Consider the following 23,324-nt stretch of genomic DNA (forward strand, 5'->3'; position numbering starts at 1 on the left):
TCTACGAGTACTAATCTTTAGTCTTTTAATGGGTTACCTTCACAAACATGCTTGATATTCTGAAATACCTGTAAAAGTTTTGATGTGACCCTGTAGGATGAACTGAATTAATAGAAAATACTACAGTAATCTGTTTTTTAACCGTCAAAAACTCTGCAGTTCTCATTTACACTAGAGGTTTGTATTAATGATTTACTTTTAAGAAAAAGTTTAAAATATTATATTGCTGGAGTTCATAATTAATGCTATTAATAGGTATAGAAACAGTCTGGAAATACTTTAGGTACTTGGATAAAATAAAAAAGGAGTATTCAAGTCCCTACTACAGCATCCCTAAATCTGGTTTGTTTGATACACAGAAAAAGTGGCAAATGTTGGGGATACTTATAAGTGTGCCACTTCAATAAGCTGCATATTTCATCTTTTTACCTAATCACAAAATGGGGAAGCTTGTTTGATTGGCTTTTTTTTTTTTAATATTCCTCTGCTGAGCTTAGAGACAAGTTTTACCTGCTGCAGTTTAAGGAAATCTGGCAATGAGGCAATATGCTGAATGAAACACATCATTTCCTTGAAGCAGAGTGGCATATTTTGAACTCTCAGTTTATTACAATGTTTTTTTAGCTTCTTGGAGCCATGTGAATGTATGTAGTGTAATTTGCAAGCATTATAAGGAGACTTTCAAAAAGAACAGGAAATTAAAAGGGCATCATTCTTTTCACAACCATTGGATCCCAGTTAGAGCCTTAAAAAAAGTAAACAAAAGCAAAAAAAATAGGCAGCTTAGTGCAGTTGGAAAGAGAGAATTCATATATAGAGATTGCAATGTAATAAAATAGCTGTAAAAGCAGACCTGAGACAGTAGCAGGGAGCATACATCTTGCCACTTTGTGAGAAGAATTTAAATGCAAAGATAAGAGAGGCAAAGAAAGAAGAGATAGTTTCATTCTTCCTGTCCTCACCGTAAAGAATAATTCTCACTTACGGTGTTATAAGAAGTAAGCTTTTCCATGTTTAAGCTAATTTTGTAAATCTTCAAAAGCTTAACTGACTTTGCTGCATTAACAGTAGGTCATTTCTGCATTTTGTTGGTTTGGGAAATGCAGACCATGACAGTCAGCAAATGCAGAGCTGTGGGGTGTCACTGCTGAGAGCCTCTGGGAGCAGATGTTGAACTACAGGCCCAAAACCTGACATTCTTTACAATTTGGAGCTCTTTAATAAGGAAAAGTGCTTTTGTTAAGTGGTTATTTTTTCCTTATCTATTCTCAGGGTTGCTCTTGTGGAAAATATTCCTGAAGGGATCAACTATTCAGACAGTGCACCATCCCATCTGTCTCTTTTCCAAGGCTGGATGAATTTACTTAATATGGCTGAAAAGTCTGTTGACATAGTATCTTCCCAGTGGGACCTCAATCACAGTCATCCATCAGCATGCCAGGTATGTTCTAGCCTAACAAAAAGGGTGGGACTTTTAACAATCTGTTCTTGTTTCACTATTAAATTTTTAGAACCACAGCCATTCCCTGTTGCAAACCTATTTCACACAGAATCACAGGGGGTTGGAAGGGACCTCGAAAGATCATCTAGTCCACCCCCCCTGCCAGAGCAGGGTCACCTAGAGCACATCACACAGGAACGCATACAGTCAGGTTTGAATGTCTCCAGTGAAGGAGACTCCACAACCTCTCTGGGCAGCCTGTTCCAGTGCTCTGTCACTCTCACAGTAAAGAAGTTTTTTCTAATGTTTACGTGGAACCTCCTATGCTACTATTACAATGTAGTATCAGATGATTTGGGAGGGAGTGATGTTAGAGACTCTTGCAATTAAGAACAATAGCAAAAAGGATTACAATGATGCTGAGCAAACAAACAATTTGTTCTTGAGAGCAATTCTCTTGGAAACCTGCCCCTACCATATTTCTTCTTAGTACCACTTGTGAAACTAAGATTTCAAAGAATTGATAGGCTGAGAGAATGTCCTCTTTTCCACCAAATGGATTATTTCTTGAAAGAAGTTGCTCAGCTGACATGAAAGAGGGTAAAAATGACAGCTGGGTAACTGTGAGGAATTAACTTTATTATACTATGTCAAAAACTCTTCACTTTCTTCTTTGGTTTTGTTGATACTGTGTAATAAAAAAATGCCTTCTGGTAGATAATAGGCAGAGACCGGTATTCTAAGCAACTAAGGATAGATAGTACTGCAAATAGCCTGTGTTTTCAAGTCATGAACTGCATTCTGTTTCTTTTGAAAGAGGCATTTGTCTAATTCAACAACATACATTAACTTTTCTTCAGAATATATCTGCTCTGTGTCCATTTAAGAGTGAAAATCAGAGGTGAGCAGCCAAAATATAAAATGTGATGCAAACCCTTCCTTTTAGAATGCTTATAGATACTGGAATATAGTTTGTGAATAAGATTATTCAATATAAAAATATTTATACTATTTTTCACAATGTCATTATCCAGCTAAGCTTTATTTAAATGTATTGCCTAAGAAACTTCAAGCCCAGGTACTGTCATTCAAGCAGATGTATTGAAAGAGAGAGTGCCTTAGATGTTTTCAGGATGTGCATGAATTGGTATGTGCATGAATCTTTAAAAAATGTTTTACATGAAAAAAATTAAACAAGTCATTTGCTTCAAAACTAGCAGAACCTAACAAATCCCAAACAGAGGACAAAAATAACAAACTGAAAATTGGGATTTCAGTAGTTAGGCATCAAATCCACCTTGTCATGCAAAGTAAAAACTTTAAGATATTGCCGAATGTCAGAGCATGGTAAGGAAGAAGAGATGTGTAAGAACTGGATTTGCTCTTTAATCCTCAAATGCACTGCTAAAGCCAGAAGAATGAAACTTTTTTCATAATATTCTATTATAGTGATCTATTTCCACCTGCTAGTAGCCTTACAAAAGTGAGTAATTACTTCCGTTTAAAATTAATTAATATTGCAGTCATTTCTTCATTTGTACAGCAATGTGGGCTGAACAGTGTACAGATCTTTCTGCCAAGCTTTTTTATTCATCCTAAAACACTGTACTGTTATTGGCTAGTCTAATTGCTAAAAAAATTGCCAAGAGGTGGCTTTTCTTAGCAAATCTCTGCCTCAAAGAATGTGCATAAAGCTTGGTGTGTGAGAGGAGGGAAAATGTGTCTCGTTACATCTGCTTTCTCCACTTATAAATGAAAGTGAATTTCATAAAAGCTTAAATAATTGTAATCTAATAAATTTCAGAAATATAGGTCAAATATTCTCATGTCCTTACAAATTTGTCTTCAGGAAAATTTGCCCCAAAATAGCAGAAGCAGTATGAAAGGTGAGGGGGTGAGATGCAAGACTTCCAGGTAGTATGCTGCCTGGTAAGGTCTAGTTGTTCCTTGAATTATTCTTGTTTTATCAGAAAATAAGGACATAACCATTTTCCCTATGGATCCAAATCCTGCTCTTTAACTAGCAATTTCCAGTTCATGAATATTTAAGTCATATTGCAAAGCAAGATTCTCCACAAGAGCACTTCAACAGACATGGATTTTTGAAGGAAAAAAGCTGAATAGGCTGGGTTGCTTTTCTTAATTACTTAAAAGGTTTAGCTGCATTCTTGGTATACATGTCTGTGTAGTAACATGCACACATGCATACATATATATATGCACACACATATATATCCAATATACAGATTAAATAAAAAATACAGCAGGAAATTCTGTAATTTTTTTTTTTTACACACAGGCAAACATATATGCCTAATGTATGTATCATCCACATGGATACATATCATCCATTGTGCCCAAACTTATATTGGACATATATGTATCTATATATATACACATGCATATGCATATATAAAAATGCAGAATTTCTTGCTGCATTTTTCTTCTTTTTTGTTTGTGGATACATTACCTAGTGTCCTTGACAGTTGCCTGTTCATGTTTTGTTGTTATAAAACTAAGTAACTGCTGACTGAGCTGTCCAGGTCGCAACTGCTGTGCTCAGCCCTCTGAGTTCATGAGTCCTGTTAAATTGGAGTCTCCCAAATGCAAACACGTGATGCTGCAATGTTGTGTGTGCTTCCACAGCCTGGGCAGTCAAGTAGACAATTATTTGTTTGGTAAAATACTGAGTAGGCTTTCTGTGCCTGCTTTTCTCATTTAGAAGAAAACCTTGTGTTCTGATGACTTAGTGACATCATTCAGGGGAATAATAATAATAAAAATAGTAATAATAATAACAACAACAATAATAATAATGATAATGATAAACAGTAATATATAAGCTAATGATATATTATTATATGATACAATAATAATATTCAGGGGGACAGTGTGGGAGTTGTCACACAGGGACTTTGAGATTTTTGAGGGATGTTAATGTGTGACTTCTATTGCAATCTGATGTTTAGAGATATCAGAAGACAATGAAAACACGATTTTTTATGTAGCTTCTAGTTCATTTGCAGTGAAGGGAGATGGGAACAAAAGATCATGCCGATTTCATTATTCTAAAAGTTTGTTTCCTCTGGTTCATCTCACATTTAGAAACTTTAAATTAAAGTCACCATGTATAGTTCCAGCAAGTCCTTCCTCACAAATTATATTTCAAGTTTAACAGGTGAGAGTTAATGCCATGATGGTTTTATTAGTATTGCTCTAAGTTATGGTGTGGTTCTCACTGGATGGCTGTTTGGATGATGAAAGGGTAGATCTGTGTCTGAGTCTTACAATGATCACACAAAAATAGATGGTTTTGACTATCTCTATTTACCAACCTATTGTTCAGCTCCTAAATGGCTTGATGGGAGAAACCTCCCACTTCTCTTGACAGCTGGCATACATGAGACATGTTACCAGGCTTTTTAATGAAACTTCTGACTGTGTCTTGTGTCAGTCTGAGACACACGTTGCCCAAGGTTCTTAAGTGATTTTTCTGGTAGAACAAATGTTAGTGCCAGACTTAAATACCCTTCCTTCACAACTATTAAAAAATGCGAGTAAGTACAAAGAAGAGCACTTCTCCAAACCTAACAGCTACCACCAGAAATCAGCTACAATCAGTTATAGATGTTGCAGTGTATTTTCTTTTCCATAAGCTCATCTTGACACAAACATGTCTTCAGGTTACAGCATTTCCCCAATGCAGTTAGTACAGACTGAGGCATAACAAAGCAATTTAAAAGATTTTTAAGTGAAATAATTTTTTTAACTTTTCAAATACCCAAAATTTACGTTCCTTCCTTTTTCATTACCTATTTTGTTACAAGAAGTTGAGAACATTTTAATTTCTCTGTTCTGCATTAAATGGCAGAAGTTAAATTGATTTATGTGCTCTATTGGGTTTGCCAACATGCTATGATTTTTGCTGATGCTTTATAGATAAACCCAAAGGCTTGATCATAGGACAACTTTGGAAAATACTAGTAGAATAATATAGAATAAATTCAGAAAAAAATTATGGAAGTAACTAGTTTTATGTCTCTGGAAAGAAAAAGCTAAGTATGCCTAAACTGTAGGAATCTAAGTTTATGAAGAGCACAATAATTCAGTTTTAGAGTACTTCAATAAATACAGCATTTTCATGTTCATATCTCCTCTGTTTTATTTTTAATGAGGAATGCCTGCTGATGAAAACAACAGCAGGCAAGGGAAATCAGCCAGGCTAGAATCCATCTGCCTAGTGACTGCTAAGAAATTGCTTTGCGGGCAATTTCAGGGCCTTTTGGTAATAACTGTATTTAAAAAAAATAAAATTCACTGGGTGGCTGTGACAGGTACACTTAGGATTGATGTTTCAGATATATGGTAGTTAGCAGATACCATGAGAATGTCAATTTGTTCATGTGATAAATGCTTTTTGCATCCTACTTTGTCACTTATGGTAGGTTTTTTAAAACAGCCCAGTGAAAAGTGTAAGAGAATATTTTATCAGGATAAGCAGATTCCTACTGGTTTTATTTGTCAAAACAGATATAGTATAAGGTAGCATACTGCAGTTTCATAGCACTTGGCTGCTACTGTTTCTCAGTCCTCATAGGCCAGGTATATAGAAATTATTCTGATCATTGTCACATAGTCACACAGCAGCCTGGTGTTGTCTTGCAAAGGGAACGTGGTCTGAATGACAGCATGAAGGTTTGTATTCAACAGAAGCATTTCAAAATGCTGACAGCAGTGACAAAACTATTCAGACCTTCTGTCCTGCCTTTCTTTCCTTTTTGTGGAACAAAACAGTAAAATTCCAAGTAAACATGTCAGGGAGTATAGAAACTGAGTTTCAGATTAATATTAATGGGGAAGAAGGTCAGGTTCTTCAATAATGAAAGAAGAATTTCTAGTACTTATTGCAGTATAGTACATGCAGATTTTAAAAATAAATTGTGAATTTCTCATAGTTGTTTCGAGAGCCTAAACTAAGCTTTCTTGAGCATATGAGTGCTTGCTTAGGGATGATGCAGAAAGAGATGAGAGGGAGGGAATTCTTCCCAGTTTTGACACAGGGTGGTGGGTTTTTTATACCTGTATACTAACCTGTCTAATCCCCTGTATTTGTGGTGAGTGCACTCCTTGACCATCACTATTTGGGAAGTTTTCATGTTTTAGCAATTTGATGTTTATGAACATATTTGGACAAAAATGTATATTATAAATGCATAGGCTGTGATGTCCTTGATGGGAAAATAAATGTATTTTCAGAGATGTCTTGATTGGAATGGAAGACTGTACTTCAAGTGATATATTCACCCATAGGATGGGGCATTCAGCTGGCAGCATGTCCTACAAGTGGCAGCCAAGTGGTCTGCTGTGTTGGTCACATAGTGCATAATAAGATCAGGTAAAGCTTGGGAAATTTGCCATGTTCTTTTTTTGTCCAAACAGAATTGAAAACAGAAAGTCCAGGTTTGTTTATCAAAGCTTTCATAAATCTTACGCAAATAAAAACTTTTGCAGGTAGGAGTCAAGTGGCGGTGATGTCCAAAAATAATAACCTTGGGGAAAAATATGTAGAGCCATCCCCTTAAACAATTTATTTTTTCAGCTTTAGACATTAACTTTCTAAGCATTTACTAAGCAGAACAATTAATGCATTAATTCACATTGATAATGTAAATGACTTTTCATCAAATTTATGAATTTTTTTTCCATATTTGTTTTTGTATGTTACAGCTGTTCATTTTTGTATGCTATGGCACTACTGTGCTTCTACTCAAAATCCGTTCTTACAGATAACCCAAACAAGAGCTGTGTGCCTCTGTTTGTGTTTCTACCTAGCAAATTAAATCAACACATAGAATCTTTCTGATGAGAAGATTCTACATATATAGATAATTAATAAGTGTCACACAAGCCTTTTAGTCCTTAATAGTCCTTGCTTGCTTTTTGCAAAGGTAAGATGAAACTCAAAACTGGTGATGTGTCCAGTTAGTGAACCCCAAAGAAGTGGGGCCAACAGCTGCCTGAGCTTTGGCATGTCAGAAGCCTGCCACCCCAGGGGAGCTGGGAGGCAGGACAAGACATGGACTGGGAGCAGAGCAGGCAACAGAACAGTATTGCAGGTCCCAGTTTTGGTTAGAATCTAGCAGTGCTGGTTCACAGCAATTGCAGGAGACAGACCCTCATGTGGGGATCAGGCACCCAATAATCCTGGTCAGTGTTCCTCTGCTATCCCAGGATCATGATAGAGGTGCTGCAAAGCTTCATATGCACCATCCACCCCCTCCATGCTGTTATCTCATTCTTTACCTCTGGTAACATCTGCCCCCCTTCTCCTTAAAAACAAACACAACCACTGACATGAGAATTAAGGATCCTTTTGGCTTCATGGTGAATGTGAGGTAAAGACACTCCTTGACTTGCTGTTTGTTTGGGTTGCTACTTTTAGGATAGATTTAACCAAATCTAGGAACATATTTACGCAGCTGTTTGTAATATGTCTTTTTTTCAACATGCGTCTTAAATTTTTTATACATTTTTTGAACAAATCTGTGTCTTACAACTGCTGCTTTCTTTTCATGTTCTTCCCAGGGTCAGCGTCTTTTTGAAAAATTGCTGGAACTGGCATCACAAAATATTGAGATAAAACTAGTGAGTGATATACTGCCCATGGAATCAAAGGTATTGAACGACTTGAAAACAAAGGGTAAGACCAAGGTTATTGTCTAACTGTTGTTATATCATTGACTGCTACATAAGGCTCTTTTTACTTAAAAGGCAGACTCAAGTTATATATATAAAATGCACGCTATTGGTTTAGCACTCTTACCCTATACTCCTTCAGCTTTCTCTGGTTTGTAGTTATCAAAAATGTGAAACTCTGTTCCTATAGTTGATGTCTGCAGTTTGCGAGTAGTTTAAAAGGTGACATAGGGATTAAATAGATGTTTAAATTATTAAATAGATGTTTAAACTCACTATAGCATTCTATCATAGGTACCGTAACCTGACAGTCTACTGTCATACCTTGTGGGACACAATAGTTTCCTCTTTTGAGCAAAATAAATTAATAAAATATCATGTCTGTGGTACTGATGATTCTAAAGCACTGGAAAACAGACAGTCAATCAAATTTAGCTACCTGACAAGGTTATCTGTGCTATGTGTGTTTCTTAGGTACCTGCTTTCCTAATCATTGTTTTGTGACTTAAAATCCCCATCCAAAGAGGGGTTACACACTGGCACTATGTGACTAAACTTGCTTTATGTAAAACTGTGTGAAAAAATAGAGAAACTTGAAGAAATTCTGAAAGAAATTAGAAATTAGCAGCCTCATACACATTTCTCTTGAATAATAATATGTTAATTATTTATATAATCTGACAAAAAATTATTTTAAAGGTGGGATAAACTTTTCAAGGGGCAAAAAGAACCTATATACTTTGATGGTGATATTTTTTGACACAGGTTACTATATGGAGCACAAAGGGAATTCTAAAAAACTAAGAAAAGCAGCTGCTGTGTGTAGGAGCACACTAGCATAACATCTGTTTATGGTAAAGAATAAAAACCACCCTTTTCCAACAAAAATCAATTTGTGTAAATTCTTTGCAATCTCCTCACTGGGCAAATAAATGAACATTAATAATGGAAGTCCTGGTCCCTTAAAGAGCTCCTATTTTGATCAAGACTGATATGTTATTTAAATGTAATGACTACAGACACTTGTCATTTCACAACACTGCCTGTTTCAGAGCTTTGATTATTTCTGTTACATAACCAGAAGTGATATCAATCCTTTCATAGCCAGTAAGACTACATCAGCTTTGTCAGACATCTTTGAAGTAAGGCATTATGTTTTGAAAAAGAGGTAGGTATTTTATATCAATGTCAGTGAAACTGTCTTAGAAAAAGTGGTTTCTTTTCCCTGTGCTTCTAATGTTCCAAGTTTCCATGAGTCGTTGGAGATGAGAGCTATAGCTGATACATTTATATTGATGTACCTGGCAATAGACATTTTATCTGTATTTATTGAGAGCACTGAATACCAAAACCCATCCCCTTTCAAAAAAAAGGTGAGCAAAAATTTCAGCTAGTGAAGGGAGCAGTGTTTGTCATTAACACTTCCTTCAATTTATGTAGGAATTTATCAGACTTCTGAGCTTTTTGAACAAGGAAGCAAACATAACACAGCTTTTACTATTTTATTAGCTTCAGTTTCACAGAATCACAGGGGTTGGAAGGGACCTCAAAAGATCATCTAGTCCAAACCCCTGCCAGAGCAGGGTCACCTAGAGCACATCACACAGGAACACGTCCAGGCGTTTTGAATGTCTCCAGCGAAGGAGACTCCACAACCTCTCTGGGCAGCCTGTTCCAGTGCTCTGTCACTCTCACAGTAAAGAAGTTTTTTCTGATGTTTATGTGGAACCTCCTATGCTCCAGTTTGTACCCACTACCCCTTGTCCTATCACTAGACATCACTGAAAACAGCCTGGCTCCATCCTCCAAACACTTGCCCTTAACATATTTGTAAACATGGATGAGGCTGCCCCTCAGCCTCCTCTTCTCCAAGCTAAAGAGGCCCAGCTCCCTCAGTCTTTCCTCATAAGGGAGATGTTCCACTCCCTTAAACATCTCTGTGGCTCTGCACTGGACTCTTTCAAGCAGTTCCCTGTCCTTCTTGAACCGAGGCACCCAGAACTGGACACTATATTCCAGATGCGGCCTCACCAAGGCAGAATAGAGGGGTAGGAAAACCTCCCTTGACCTACTGGCCACACCCTTTCTAATACACCCCAGGATGCCATTGGCCTTCTTGGCCACAAGGGCACATTGCTGGCTCCTGGTCATCTTCCTGTCCACCACAAGCCCCAGGTCCCTTTCTCCTATACTGCTCTCCAGCAGGTCAGCCCCCAACCTGTATTGGTACATGGGGTTGTTTTTTCCCAGATGCAAGACTCTACACTTGTCCTTGTTGAATTTCATCAAGTTTCTCCCCACCCAACTCTCCAGACTGTCTAGGTCTCGCTATTAGTTTCCCTAATGTCTTGTTCGATTTCTAATACAGGAAATGTTAGATTATTCAAATAAAGTGATCAATATATTTGATTACTCTGTGCTACAAAGAATTGGAGGAAGTGGCTTTTATATAGTAATTCTTGTGAGCTTTGCTGTCATTGTCTTTGAACCCTTTAATTGTATGTATCATTGTGTACTGTTGCACTTTTTCAAAGATGAGTATTATAACTTCTTGATCTTCTCACTGTTTTTTTAACATTACATTTTTATTTGCTCATTTCTAGAAATTCTGGTATTTTTGTTAGAAGGTCCTGATTATTATTGTGTTGGTTGGCAGATTTGTTGTGAAATCTTTCATCTGCACTTAGTTTTGTCATTTGTGTTTTATCTCCAGGAAGGCTAGGTGAATCGGTATTTGTTTCTGCATTCCCAAATAGAGATAATTTAGGTTTAACATACAGACAGATTTAGTTGTCTTAATTTTGTGTTGAAATGAACAAACCTTGTATGAACAGAAGATTCATGCTATGTTCTGCTTGTGTCGAAGAGAAGCTAACAGATAGGCTACCTTAAAAAAAGACTACCCCGGTTTCCATTAGTTCAGTAATATTAGTAACACAGTAAAAGGAAAACTTACCTATATTAGCCTTTTTCACATCTGTTGGAGAAAAAAAATGTTACTGTTACCTTTTTCTTAGCTGAAGACAAACATATCATTAAGCTTTGCTATGCTATTGTGGAAGATTTTGGTACTAAAATAATAAATGTCCTTGCTTGTGAGGGACTGGCCACCTGCATTCTCCAAAATTAGTCAGAATTGATCCCTGAAAGGGAACTGTTTATCATCATTTGGACATGTTATTAATAGATTAATTTATTTTCCTTGCAACTTGTCAGATTTTTCTTAGAAAACATGCCATGTAGGTTTTTGTTAAAAATGTTCCTTTTGTGGGAAAGGTAGTTCAGCCAGGTTTTCAAGCTTCTCAAGATGGAAAAGCAGAATTTATTTAGTGGAACAGACCCAAACTCCCACTTGGGAGTCTGTCTGAATTAGGCAGAGGAGAGTCCATGCACTACTCTTTGGTTCACCAGCTAATAAACTGAGCAGATTGTTCCTAAGCAAAAAATATGCTTGGAGCCCAAGCCATGGGCAGTAGCATGGAAAGAAAGCACTTACATAGCCTGTGGGGCTTGGGGAGTTGCATGTGTTCCTGAGTCTGCCTTCACCTTGCTGGGTGAGCATGACCTCACCTCTTCTTTCAAAAGCAGATTGTATGTCCGAGCCAGACTGTCTCCAAGCAGTGAACTGTCCTGCTAAATGTGAGGGACAGTTGCTATTGCACAAAGATGGTGGAAGACCCTTGCCTTACTTTTCAGCAGACTTGGTCATCAAAAACCCTTAGCTGTGCCCCTGTGCTGCGTGGGCTGGTCAGGATGGGGGGCATTTTGGGTGTCAGCCTCAGGATGTTCCTATTGATATACTGTCCAGGAACCTTTAGGGATGCTGCAGCTTCTTAGCCCATACCTACGTCACTCCACATCTCAGGTCACGTGCCCCCTGAAGTAGATCAGGTAAAAGTCTCAGTCTCACCACAGCGACATAGTGGCTGCTTGAAGAACTCAACTTGATCATCCATATTGTCTCATGCAGTGTTTTTTTTTGGTTGTTGTTTGTTGGGGTTTTTTTATTAGGAATGTGGTATGTTACAGAACTGCTGCATCTCGGCACAGCTTTTGAGACTGCTTCTGCCAGTCGGATAATTCTAGCACATATCTCATTTTTCTGGACAGGTATGCGTGGAGCCTTCTTATCTCTTTTCCCAATTTCTGAAGTACAGTAGAAAGCAGCTTTGATGGACCTTTTCCAACCCAGGGATACTGCCTAGAGTCCTTTCTATGCTTCCTTCCTCTACAGCAGCCATACCTACTGATCAACAGAGGAGAAAGTTCACATCTGGCTTCAGATTTGAGCTGATGGAGTGAGATAAAGCATAACTTAAGTGACTGGGAGTGCAAAACTGAACTTATGTATAGTAAAATAAAATAAGTAGTTTAGAGTTGCAATGTTAGTGCAGATATCTGATCTAGCTGTGACCCTGCAGGTTTGTTGCCAGTGTTAAGCCTGTTTTTGTCATGTCTTTGTTATCCTGACTCTCTTGGGCTAGCTGTAAAACCAGGTAGCTTGATTACAGCAGTCTAAGTCCAGCAGCTCCAGTGTGAAACATGGACTGATTTACTGTGCTAACAACATGTGACACCCCTAGAGCTGTGGGGGCTGATATACTGTACATTTGCTAGTGATTGCTCCACTATGGTAGTGTTGTTTAGTTGCAAAATTAAGCATGTGGAAATGAGGAAATACTAGTCCTGGAACATATAGTAGACTTTAATTACATGATCATATTCTATATTTTACATAGAATATCTGGCTGGTACTTGCTATAATCTTACCACATTAATCAGAACTTTTTCCTTTGTATTGAATGAGACTATGTCAAACATTTAGTGCCTATGGCAGATTATGTTCATTCAGGGGATATTATTTCTGCTGGTAATGGCTAAAATCTAAAATCTTCATATTTAATATCTCTCCAGTCTTTCTTTATTGCATATCTGCCAGGTCCTGCACTGAATGCAGAATGATTAATTTCCTCGTAGGCTTTTTCCGTGCTGTTTCTCCCTGTGGTATCTGAGTGCTCTGCAAATACAGTATTAACGAATTTCTTTTTACAGCATCACTGTTAGATAAGGTCGCTTGCTGTTTCTGTCTCTTGGGGGCAACTAGCAATTATTAATGGCAGCACAGGCACCAGAAGCCAGATCTGAGCATTTGTTTTCTGTAGTCGTAATTAAAAAAAAATGTGTATTTGTAATTTCAAAAAATCAACAACATGTAAGTTCTCCCAGCTCATGTTGTCAAATTTATTACTAAATAGTCTACAAATTATTATGTTATTTTTATAGGACTTTTTGTAACATGCAGTCCTAGGGTGTGAAATCTTGCTTCTCTATAGTTAATCTTAAAGCTGTATTTCACTTATACATATGTATATAAATACTGTCCATGCATGTATATCACTCTTTTGTGAAAGGTAGGTCTGCCTGTAGGCAAGACTTGCCTCACTGTGTAAACAAACCTTTATCCTCCTTGTGCTGTGACAGTAGCTTACTAATGCTTGTTTTCAAGGTTATTGATTTGGCCTTTTCTCAGCTGTGGTTCAGTCTACTAGATTGAAACATTTCTTGTAATCCTCCCACTCCTTGCACATAATTATGTACCAGTCTTTGTTCCTCAGTAACATTTGAATACTAGTGTCTCCAATTAGCAGGTTGTTGTATCATTTGTTACGTGTACAGAATGAGAATCCCTTACTATGATCTTACTTTAGCTGACAGTGTTAATGCTTTTTCAGACATGCCAATGGATTTCCTTTCTTCATTTTTGCATTGCTTCATTCATTTGCTATTTGCTTTTTTTCCCAATACTATCTTTTCATGAATAATTTTTCATATATATATACACACACACATATATATGCAAGGAATGTCCTTTGTTTTGTCTCTGCTGGCTGAGGCAGACATGAAGAGAAGTCTGTCCATGTCACAATAGGATGTAAAAAAAAAAAAAGATATATCAGCCAACTCAACTAATATTTGTTGAATGTTACTAGTGAAATCAGAGAATAGAAAGTCATTGTGCTAGGGCAGGATCACATGTACAGCTGTTACTTGCTGAGCAGTTCATGCACATTTGCCCAGGATTACACTCTCTCTTAACCAGATACTACCAAAACAGAGAAACTAAAAAGTGATATTATTATAGGGAAAAACTGAGTAGAAAATGGAGCTCTAGAAGCTTTTTATGCTTTTATTTGTATGCTTTAGATTGCAAACACTGACAGATACCATTCCATGACAAATGGAATCAGTCTTAATCTGGGCAGCTGCATGATCCCAGCCTCCTCTTTGCCCTCCCCATCATATGTTATCCCTGCCTTGCACCAGTGACCATGTGGAAAGACAGTTCAGGGGGTTGATTTGGCTACAGAATGCTTTTTTTTTGGCTGGCTTAATTCTAATTTGCATTAGATTTCTGCATTAGTGTATGATCTCACAGGTGTAAATGCTGGACACAGTACAGAGAGGAACATGAAGCTGTGGTTGGCAAGGGAGGTAATACCACTGTTTTAATGAAATTTAATGAACTTTTGTTTTAATGAAATTGTTGCATGATGGACAGCAATAGTGAATATGATCTATATATCAGATGAAATGTGTTTAGTCCCATATTCTGTCTTCTTCTGTTAGCATGCTTACGGCACTGCCTAGTTTTAGAGCTGTGATGCTTGTGGGACATGAGTTCTTACATTTGGTCACAATTGTAGTCTCTTTCCCTGCCTGGTTTTTGGAGGGATGGAAAGATGATGTCATATTTTTAACATATTATAGAAGGACTGAAAAACTTGTGTTATATCATAGAGAAGATGGAGATCACTTGAGAATATCAGTCCAGTTTCTCCTTAGGAAACAATGTGGAATGTGGAGTTCCCCATTCAGGAAAAACGAAAGCTTTTGTCTGGAAAAAATAAAGCTATAGGAGTAAGAGAGGGCATTTCCTGCTCAGTTTCTCTGGGCCTAAAACATGTTTGGGTTGTGAAGAATGTTTTGTTGGGTTTTTTTTAAAGATGTTGGTAGGGTAAACCATTACAACTCCATGCACCTCTACAGGCTTTCGGAATAGTGGCTCAAAAGTTGCTGGGCAGAAAAAGACCCGGCAGTGTTGATCAAGAGCCAGGTGAACATGAGCCAGAAATCTGCCCAGGTGGCCAAGAAGGCCAACTGCATCCTGGCTTGTATCAGGAATAGTGTGGCCAGCAGAACTAGGGAAGTGATTGTCCCCCTGTACTCAGCACTGGTGAGGGGGCATCTCAAATACTGTGTTCAGGGCAATGAAGCTGATGAAGGGTCTAGAACACAAGTCTTATGAGGGGTACCTGAGGGAACTGGATTCGTTTAGCTGGAAAAAAAGAAGGCTAAGGGGAGACATTGCAGGTCTCTACATCTACATGAAAAGACTTTTTAGTGAGGTGGGGGTTGGTCTGATGCACGTTCCATAGAAGTGTAAAAAGTGCGCTTGAGAGCTGAAGTTCAGTTGATGGCTTTATGCAAGGCATTGAATGGAGTTTCTCCATTGCTTTCTTGATCAGTCTTTCCTAGTCTGGATTCTTCAAGACTGTGTGAGAGGGAAGGGTATTGAAGATGGGATAAGCTCCTGCTCTTTTAATGTACAGCAGTACCAAAAGTAGACTAATTTTTCTCAATGCAATTTTTCAGGAACAAGTAAGAAGGATCCTTTGAGAAGACCAGTTGACTAGAGATGAGTCCCCTTCAGAGAAGCAAGAAATTTGAATCTGAGTTTTACAGAGTTAAACAAAGGTGGATGAGAACAGAGGAGGAGAAATCCCTTCTTCCATTCCTTTCAGATTTTAAAAGTTGATATTTTTGTAAAACTCTGCCCAAGACATACCTTAAAATATGAGATCTCAAAAGGCAGTTAATGAAAATTGTACTGGCAAGGCCTTTGATATCTGATTAAAAATTTATTTTTATATTTTGGTTTATTATGCATCAGGCCTTGTTCCTTTTTTATTATTATTTTATACTCCTTGGGTATTTACAACAGAGTAGATGAATGTTTTGATTTAGATTTGATTAGTTGATGCTGGAGAGAATTTCCTGTTTTTTAAACAATTTTCAGCCTCTGACAAGCCAATTCCAAGAGAAAGATCTTGTTATGTTCTCTACCTCTTAAAACCTGCATAATAACTTCAACAGAGTTCTGCATAAGGAGAAATACCAAGCAGAATTTCCAAAATTAGTTGTATCTCATCTTAAAAGGAAGATGCAGCTACCAGTTTCGCATCAGAAATTCACGCATTCAAGATCTACCTAACATAGAGGCAACTGCCCGAGTTGCTGAAGATTGAGTTAAAAATCCTGCTCTGTCTGAAGGTTTGTAAAATGTCATGTTGAAGAAGAGCTGTCTACCTTACTAAGCACGTGACAAAAAAAAATAATAAAAAATTAAGCTAGTATTGAAAATTTTAAACTTTGTGAAACAGAGTTTGCAATCACTAAGCACTGGAAAGTGCTGAGGGTGTCCTGTAGTGGCGCTCCCTTGGTCCATCCTATTCGAGTTCTATCAGCCTGTAGAAAATCTTGTAATCTCTTTATTAAGAGATTAGTATTATTAAAGATAACTGTGGTAGTCACACTATAATTTGGAATGGAAGAAACCTAGCTTCCAGTCCCTGCTCTGCTTCTGCTCCTTCTATTGCCACCAGGTAGATTCTGAAAGAGATATCTTGCCTTTATTTGTGAAAGAGTTGTTTTAAGATTTTGAATGTGGGACAGGATTTTGATACTTCATTGAAGTCTTGATTCTTCTGTGCAATTCCAAATGAGAGGCTGGGATAAACAAAATACCATCCATTGGTATTGCCTGCTACCTAGTCTATTAGATTAAAAAAAAAAAAAAAGTATAAAAAATTATATATATATAAAAACCGGTGATAGTCCAGTTTCTATTTTAGGTTCTGTAGGAAACTAGATGCCTAATCTGGGAATAAAACTTCTACTGGACGCACAGGTGTCCCCAGATTAGGCACCATAACAGATGACAATGTGGAACAGCTTATATTCTCTTAGGAGTTCGAAGCCCACCGTCTTTAAGAAGATTTGGGAATGGCCTGCCTTACAGAGTGCTCTAGCATGAGAGAATTAGAGCAGTATGAGACTCTCACATTCTCAACCAGAAGAGGAACCCACAACAGAAAAACCTCTTGCTATAAATTCTGAAAGCAACCAGAGCCCTGGCTTGTTTTGCAAAGAGGGAGAGGGGAAAAGGCTCACTTAAGCCAAAAACTTTGAGAACGCCAGAGCAAGCAATAAATTCCAGTTCTAAGCTCTATGGCATCTGTATCTGTAGACTTCACTTAAAAAATATTATCTTTGCTGAGAGGAATGGTTGTGTTTCCAAGGACAGTACCCTCGCCATTGGTAATGTGTACTTTTGCATTATAAAGTATCAGTCACATGCTTTCCAATATCTGTAGCCATTGTTTCAAACTGTGACAGCATAGGTAAATAATGTTACATTTTTCTTAATGATTTGAGGCTAAACGTACCATAAGGCACTTTTGAGATACTAGGTGTTTAGTAGAAATGATATAATAATTCTTCTGCTTTGAAGTTTGTAATTGAGTTCACGATTGATTGATCAGTGTTTTTAGTACATCATTTCAGTTAACAAATGTCCTTGCACTTGAGTCTGTTACTAATGTGTGTATGTTCCTGGACTTGGCAGGAATAGGCACTTTTGTATTTCTTCAGCTCCAGCACAATTATGAATGTTGATAATCCAGCCATCTTGTGAACAGCCAAATGGCTTTTGTCTGGTAGTAACAAGTCAGGTCCAATGAAGCAGAGTCGTACCACAGGGATTGGCTCCAAATCTTGCTTGATAGGTTACATGCTGGAATGGATTCTTACTGTGTGGGAGCAGTTGGTTTGAGTCACTGACACTTTTTAGTACAGAGGAACCAATAATGGATGGCATTAGCAGTAATTAGTTGTGACATATGGATAGCATGCAAGTTCCTACCTACTGGAAGAGCTGGTAAGAGCTGCTAGGACCATCTTTCACAATTAGCTTGTCTGAGTTAATTTTACTATTCTCTCTTTCCTGTCTTTTCTTTTCTCACTTGGACTCAAAGCTATGTATTGAAGGGGATACCATTTTATCTCTAACGTTCTTCTTTAGCTTCTCTTTTAACTGTCCTTGCATCATCTCTTGGGAGGGGAGTGTATTTGGTTTGGAAATCATATCCCTTTATGCTGAGCCTCTATTAAAATGTTTTGAAGTATTATCAGGAAACCAGTAGAGGTTTTTCTCTTTGGCCTTTGATTTTCTCATAGCATAAATTACCAGAATGTGCTTGTGGGATGCAGATGTTGTTGTTACAAAAAGAGTGAGCTGGAGTACACTGTGGTCATCCTTAGAGGGCCTTTTTTATAGTTGCAGCTTAAATCAGTATTACGCATTGCTTGAAAGACATCAGGAGTAGCTTCTTAGCTTATGCATTCTCTGATTGGTCCATGAAGCAATCATTTATTGTATGTAAAAATATGCTCTCTATCATGTATTTTCATACCATCAAGCTGTTCACAGTTGTGATACAGACTTCAGTTGAATGTGACATTACCTTCTTCCTGCTGGACCGTATCAAATTCAGTACACAGGGGTACTTAAGCTCACGTAAGCATGTGCAGAATATTTTATTTCACTATAATTTTCATTGTGTTGTCTCTTCTTTCCTTTACTGAACACTGGTCAAGACCTCGTGGGGACAAACTTGTTTCTTTTTTTTCCTGTGCTATTACCTCTGAAATATGAGTGCTTCATGAATAATTAATTATAATTATTCATGATGCTCACAGAAAATAGAAGAATAGCTTAGTTCCCATCTTATAGATGAAGAACAAAAGACACAGGTAAGAGCCAAAACATTCATTTATTCTTATTTCAGTTTGTGGTACACCAATTTGTAGGTTGTTCTGGTTGATTTTTTTAAGAGTATTTATCACCATGTAGTGCTTAACATGTTTCAATGTAATTGTGAATAGGATTAGACCCCAAAGGCTCAAACTGAGTCCTCATAAAATGAGATGATTGCCTGCCCTGCCTTGGCCTTTCTCATGCAGAGTGGCTTTGTGGAACATCAGTTGTGGAATGTAAATATTCTGGGTAATTTCAAGCAACTTGAAATATGAGACTATTCTTTTTCTCTTGAATTCTAGCTTTATTTGCTCCATTCATTTTGTCTTTTATAACGCACAAGTGTGAGGTTCTACAGCAGTAGTTTCTGTTCCATGAATCTGATCCTCCCCTGTCCCAGCAGAACTGTCTTCTGTGCTTCATATGATCTTGTTAGTGTCCAGTATTTCCTTCAGTTTGATCTTTCATTGTTTTCATGCAGGAGATGCCTGCTTGCCTATGAGTTCACCATACTTCATGTCAGTATTCAGCCATATTCACCATCAAGTCATTATAATTTCCTGTTTACACACATTTTATAGTGCAAATCTAATTGCTTTCCCTTTCTGCCTCTTGTCTTGCTGCCCCACTGTCCCAAATGGGATGAGATGGCAGATGAGGTATATATGCACTGATTGAGGACTATTGCATACGACACCGGGATTTTAAACCTTAGAAAGCACAAGCACAGATTGCCCTGAATGGGATGAGATAGCAGATGAGATGTACATGCACTGATTGACGTTTATTGCATATGATGCCGGAGTCTTAACCCTTTAGGAGGCACAAGCACAGTCTTAACTGTAGGGAACTGGGGAACTGGAACAGCAGCAAAGATTAGAAAGCAAAAGATATCTTAACAACAAAACATACTACTAGCAGTTAAATCAAACAACAGAGGTTAACCATTAAAATGTTGACAACCTACTTATTACCAAATTTTATACTAGGTCTCAACCACAACTATTGACTTTAAAGGATCCTATAATCTTAAAACTTAATGATGACAAATTGTTTAACAAATTGCTTAAGTTTGCTAATAAAGACAATAAAGGAGTTAATATCTCTCACCCTTGGCCAGGAGAAGGTCCAGCAACCTCCTGGGAAAGTGTACAGGAAGTCTGCTAATCAAAGATGAGACTGGGCTTTTATAGAATAAAATGGATTCACTGCTGTCATTTAACTATTTAGCTGCACCTCCAAAGTCTCTCATTGGGGAATGAAAGGAAAAAAGTAAGAAAAAGCATGAAGGCCCTGTTCTCACCAAGCAAACTCTTTTGTTTATCATAGAATCATAGAATCATAGAATCTTAGGGGTTGGAAGGGACCTCAAAAGATCATCTAGTCCAACCCCCCGCTGCTAGAGCAGGGTCACCTAGAGCACATCACACAAGAACGCATCCAGGTGGGTTTTGAATGTCTCCAGTGAAGGAGACTCCACAACCTCCCTGGGCAGCCTGTTCCAGTGCTCTGTCACTCTCACAGTAAAAAAATTTTTTCGCATATTCACCTTGAACCTCCTATGCTCCAATTTCCACCCATTACCCCTTGTCCTATCACTGGTCATCACTGAGAAAAGCCTAACTCCATCTCCCTGACACTCACCCTTTACGTATTTGTAAACATTAATGAGGTCACCCCTCAGTCTCCTTTTCTCCAAGCTAAAGAGACCCAGCTCCCTCAGCCTCTCCTCATAAGGGAGATGTTCTACTCCCTTAATCATCTTTGTAGCTCTGCGCTGGACTCTCTCAAGCAGATCCCTGTCCTTCTTGAACTGAGGGGCCCAGAACTGGACACAATACTCCAGATGCGGCCTCACCAATACAGAATAAAGAGGTAGGAGAACCTCTCTTGACCTACTAACCACACCCTTTCTAATGCACCCCAGGATGCCGTTGGCCTTCTTGGCCACAAGGGCACATTGCTGGCTCATGGTCATCCTCCTGTCTACCAGGATTCCCAGGTCCCTTTCTCCTACACTGCTCTCCAGCAGGTCAGCCCCCAACCTGTACTGGTGCATGGTGTTTTTCTTCCCCAAATGCAGAACTCTACACTTGCCCTTGTTGAACTTCATCATGTTTCTCCCCGCCCAACTCTCCAGCCTGTCTAAGTCCCTCTGAATGGCAGCACAGCCTTCTGGTGTGTCAGCCATTCCTCCCAGCTTAGTGTCATCAGCAAACTTGCTGAGGGTACATTCTATACCCTCATCCAGGTCGTTGATGAAGATGTTGAACAACACCGGTCCCAGTACCAACCCCTGAGGGACTCCACTGGTCACACACCTCCAACCAGATTCTGCCCCATTGACTACAACTCTCTGACTTCTTCCTTTCAACCAGTTCTTGATCCATCTCACTACCTGATCACCAATATATGTTCATTCACCATTATATGTTCATTCTTACTGTATCTCCATACTGGGCCTAGTTGTGACTAGGCTGAGCTCTGTGTTCTCCAACACCGGAGAGTAGCTGGTGTTATGAACATCAGCTTCCTCCCTGTTTGTACCTTTCAAGGTTGTTGCCAGCTCAGAGCTTTCTAGACCCTTCTTGTCTTTCTCATGGGAATTTTTCCACTCCAGGCCTGGGCCTGCAAAACTGTGAGGGAATAATAGAGGGAAACTGAGGCAGGCATATTGAGAGGTGGAGTGTCCTGCTACACCCACACTCATCCGTCAGGCCTTCTGAGATATGTCTCCAGTTAGCTAGTTCAGATGGGCTTCTGAAATCAGGGCAGCACTTTCTCCTGCAGCTTTGAATGAGTGCCTTGAAGGGATTGGCACCAAGTTCACAATGCGATTGTTGGGACTTAATGCTGCCTTCTGGCCTCACTTTCATAGGGTTCCCTGTGTGCTGCTGCAAGCAGTCCAGTTATGCAGCCCCTGTCTGGTGCCTTGCTGCAGTCCCAGATAGCTCTGAACTGGTCGGTCTCTGTCTTTTAGTGTCCTCAAACTAATCCTCTATGTCCTATGTGGTTTGGAGAAGAAAAGGGAGTCCTACCAACCTGGTTCTCCACCAGCTCAAGATGTCACGAGGGAGTGATATAGCTATTTTCTTGTCCTTCGCAGACAGTTGCTGATATTTACACTGGAGAAATGTGACATTATTTGTGGTCTAGTCCCTCTGGGATACTAAAATCCTCGATGGTTTCAGCATGCTGTCACTTTTATTGACTGCATATTGTATGTGTCCTTCACCCAGCTGGTAAGACGGAATCTGTGGATTTGAGACTGCCTTTTATTTTGCTTTCTACATTTCAAATAAGCTGTTTGGATGAAAGTCAATCTGCGATAAAAAGTTGCTAACTGATAAGCTATTGATTTGTATTATCCCCTATGTATTTCCTCAAAGACAAAGCATTTATTCCTCATGTGCTTTTTATTTTTCCTCAGTGCACTGTATGTTTTTTTTCTGCTTTTAACATTGGAGCATGAGAATTTCTCTCTTCAAAGTGTCTCCATTTTAATGTATGAAGTATCTATGTGGCAAAACCAGAATGAGCCCTCAAAAATGCATCTGACAGGTTGGTCAGAACAATGGTAAATCAAGTATGGGACTTCAGTCTGGTACAGCAGAGCTGCAGTGTCTAGTCTACATGCTTACTTTTATTTAAAAAAAAAAAAGAGAGAGACTGTAGAAGTGCCTTGTACTTTTAAGAACCTTAAACCCATGGTAAGAAACAAAATCTTGGCTTCAGTTGTTGTTTGGACTAAGCAGGCGAGAAGAAATGTACAGAGAACCAAATTTGAAATGACCATCAGTAATCTTTGTCTGCCCGTGGGTTGTAAATAATGAGTTAATACCTGCAGGAGTTCTAGTAGATGCTAATTAAAATAAATTAGGAACAAACTGGGCACCCCAAAACTGTGTTTAGCCTTAAAACTCATAAGAAAAAAAAATATTATTTCCACAAGTGTATTTATAAAGGCTTGGAGAATATTTCATGCTGCTTGTGTAGTTAGAGAATAAAGGATGTTCCTCAAGTAACTGGAGAGTGGGGGAGTGAATGAGTAACTGCAAGTATATATGTGAGAAATGAAATAATGAAGGAGTAGGAAAGGGCAAGAGTGAAATGATGAACTGAGAATTAAGTTAGAGAGAGTGAAGGAGAGGGAGGAAAAAATATGTGAGGTGCAAGAGGTAGGGAAAATTAAATAAAAGGGAGGAAATAATCCGATTAAAGAGGCAGAAACAAAAAACTTGAGTAATTTAGGAAAACATCAGAAAAGAATGCTGGCAAAAGGCAAAGCCTTTCTTGTTCTTGATGGGCTTA

General features: G+C 38.4%; 1 protein-coding gene across 1 annotated transcript in view; it reads left to right on the forward strand.

The window, feature by feature from the left end:
- PLD5 (phospholipase D family member 5) overlaps window positions 1–23,324 on the forward strand; it is a 140,450-nt gene that overhangs the window by 73,945 nt on the left and 43,181 nt on the right. The window contains exons 3-4 of the mRNA XM_051614307.1: window positions 1,273–1,441; window positions 8,027–8,141. Coding sequence (XP_051470267.1) covers window positions 1,273–1,441; window positions 8,027–8,141 — 284 coding nt within the window. The remainder of the gene's footprint in view (window positions 1–1,272; window positions 1,442–8,026; window positions 8,142–23,324) is intronic.

Source organism: Apus apus, chromosome 3 (genome assembly GCF_020740795.1).
Source record: "Apus apus isolate bApuApu2 chromosome 3, bApuApu2.pri.cur, whole genome shotgun sequence".
NCBI lineage: Eukaryota > Metazoa > Chordata > Aves > Apodiformes > Apodidae > Apus > Apus apus.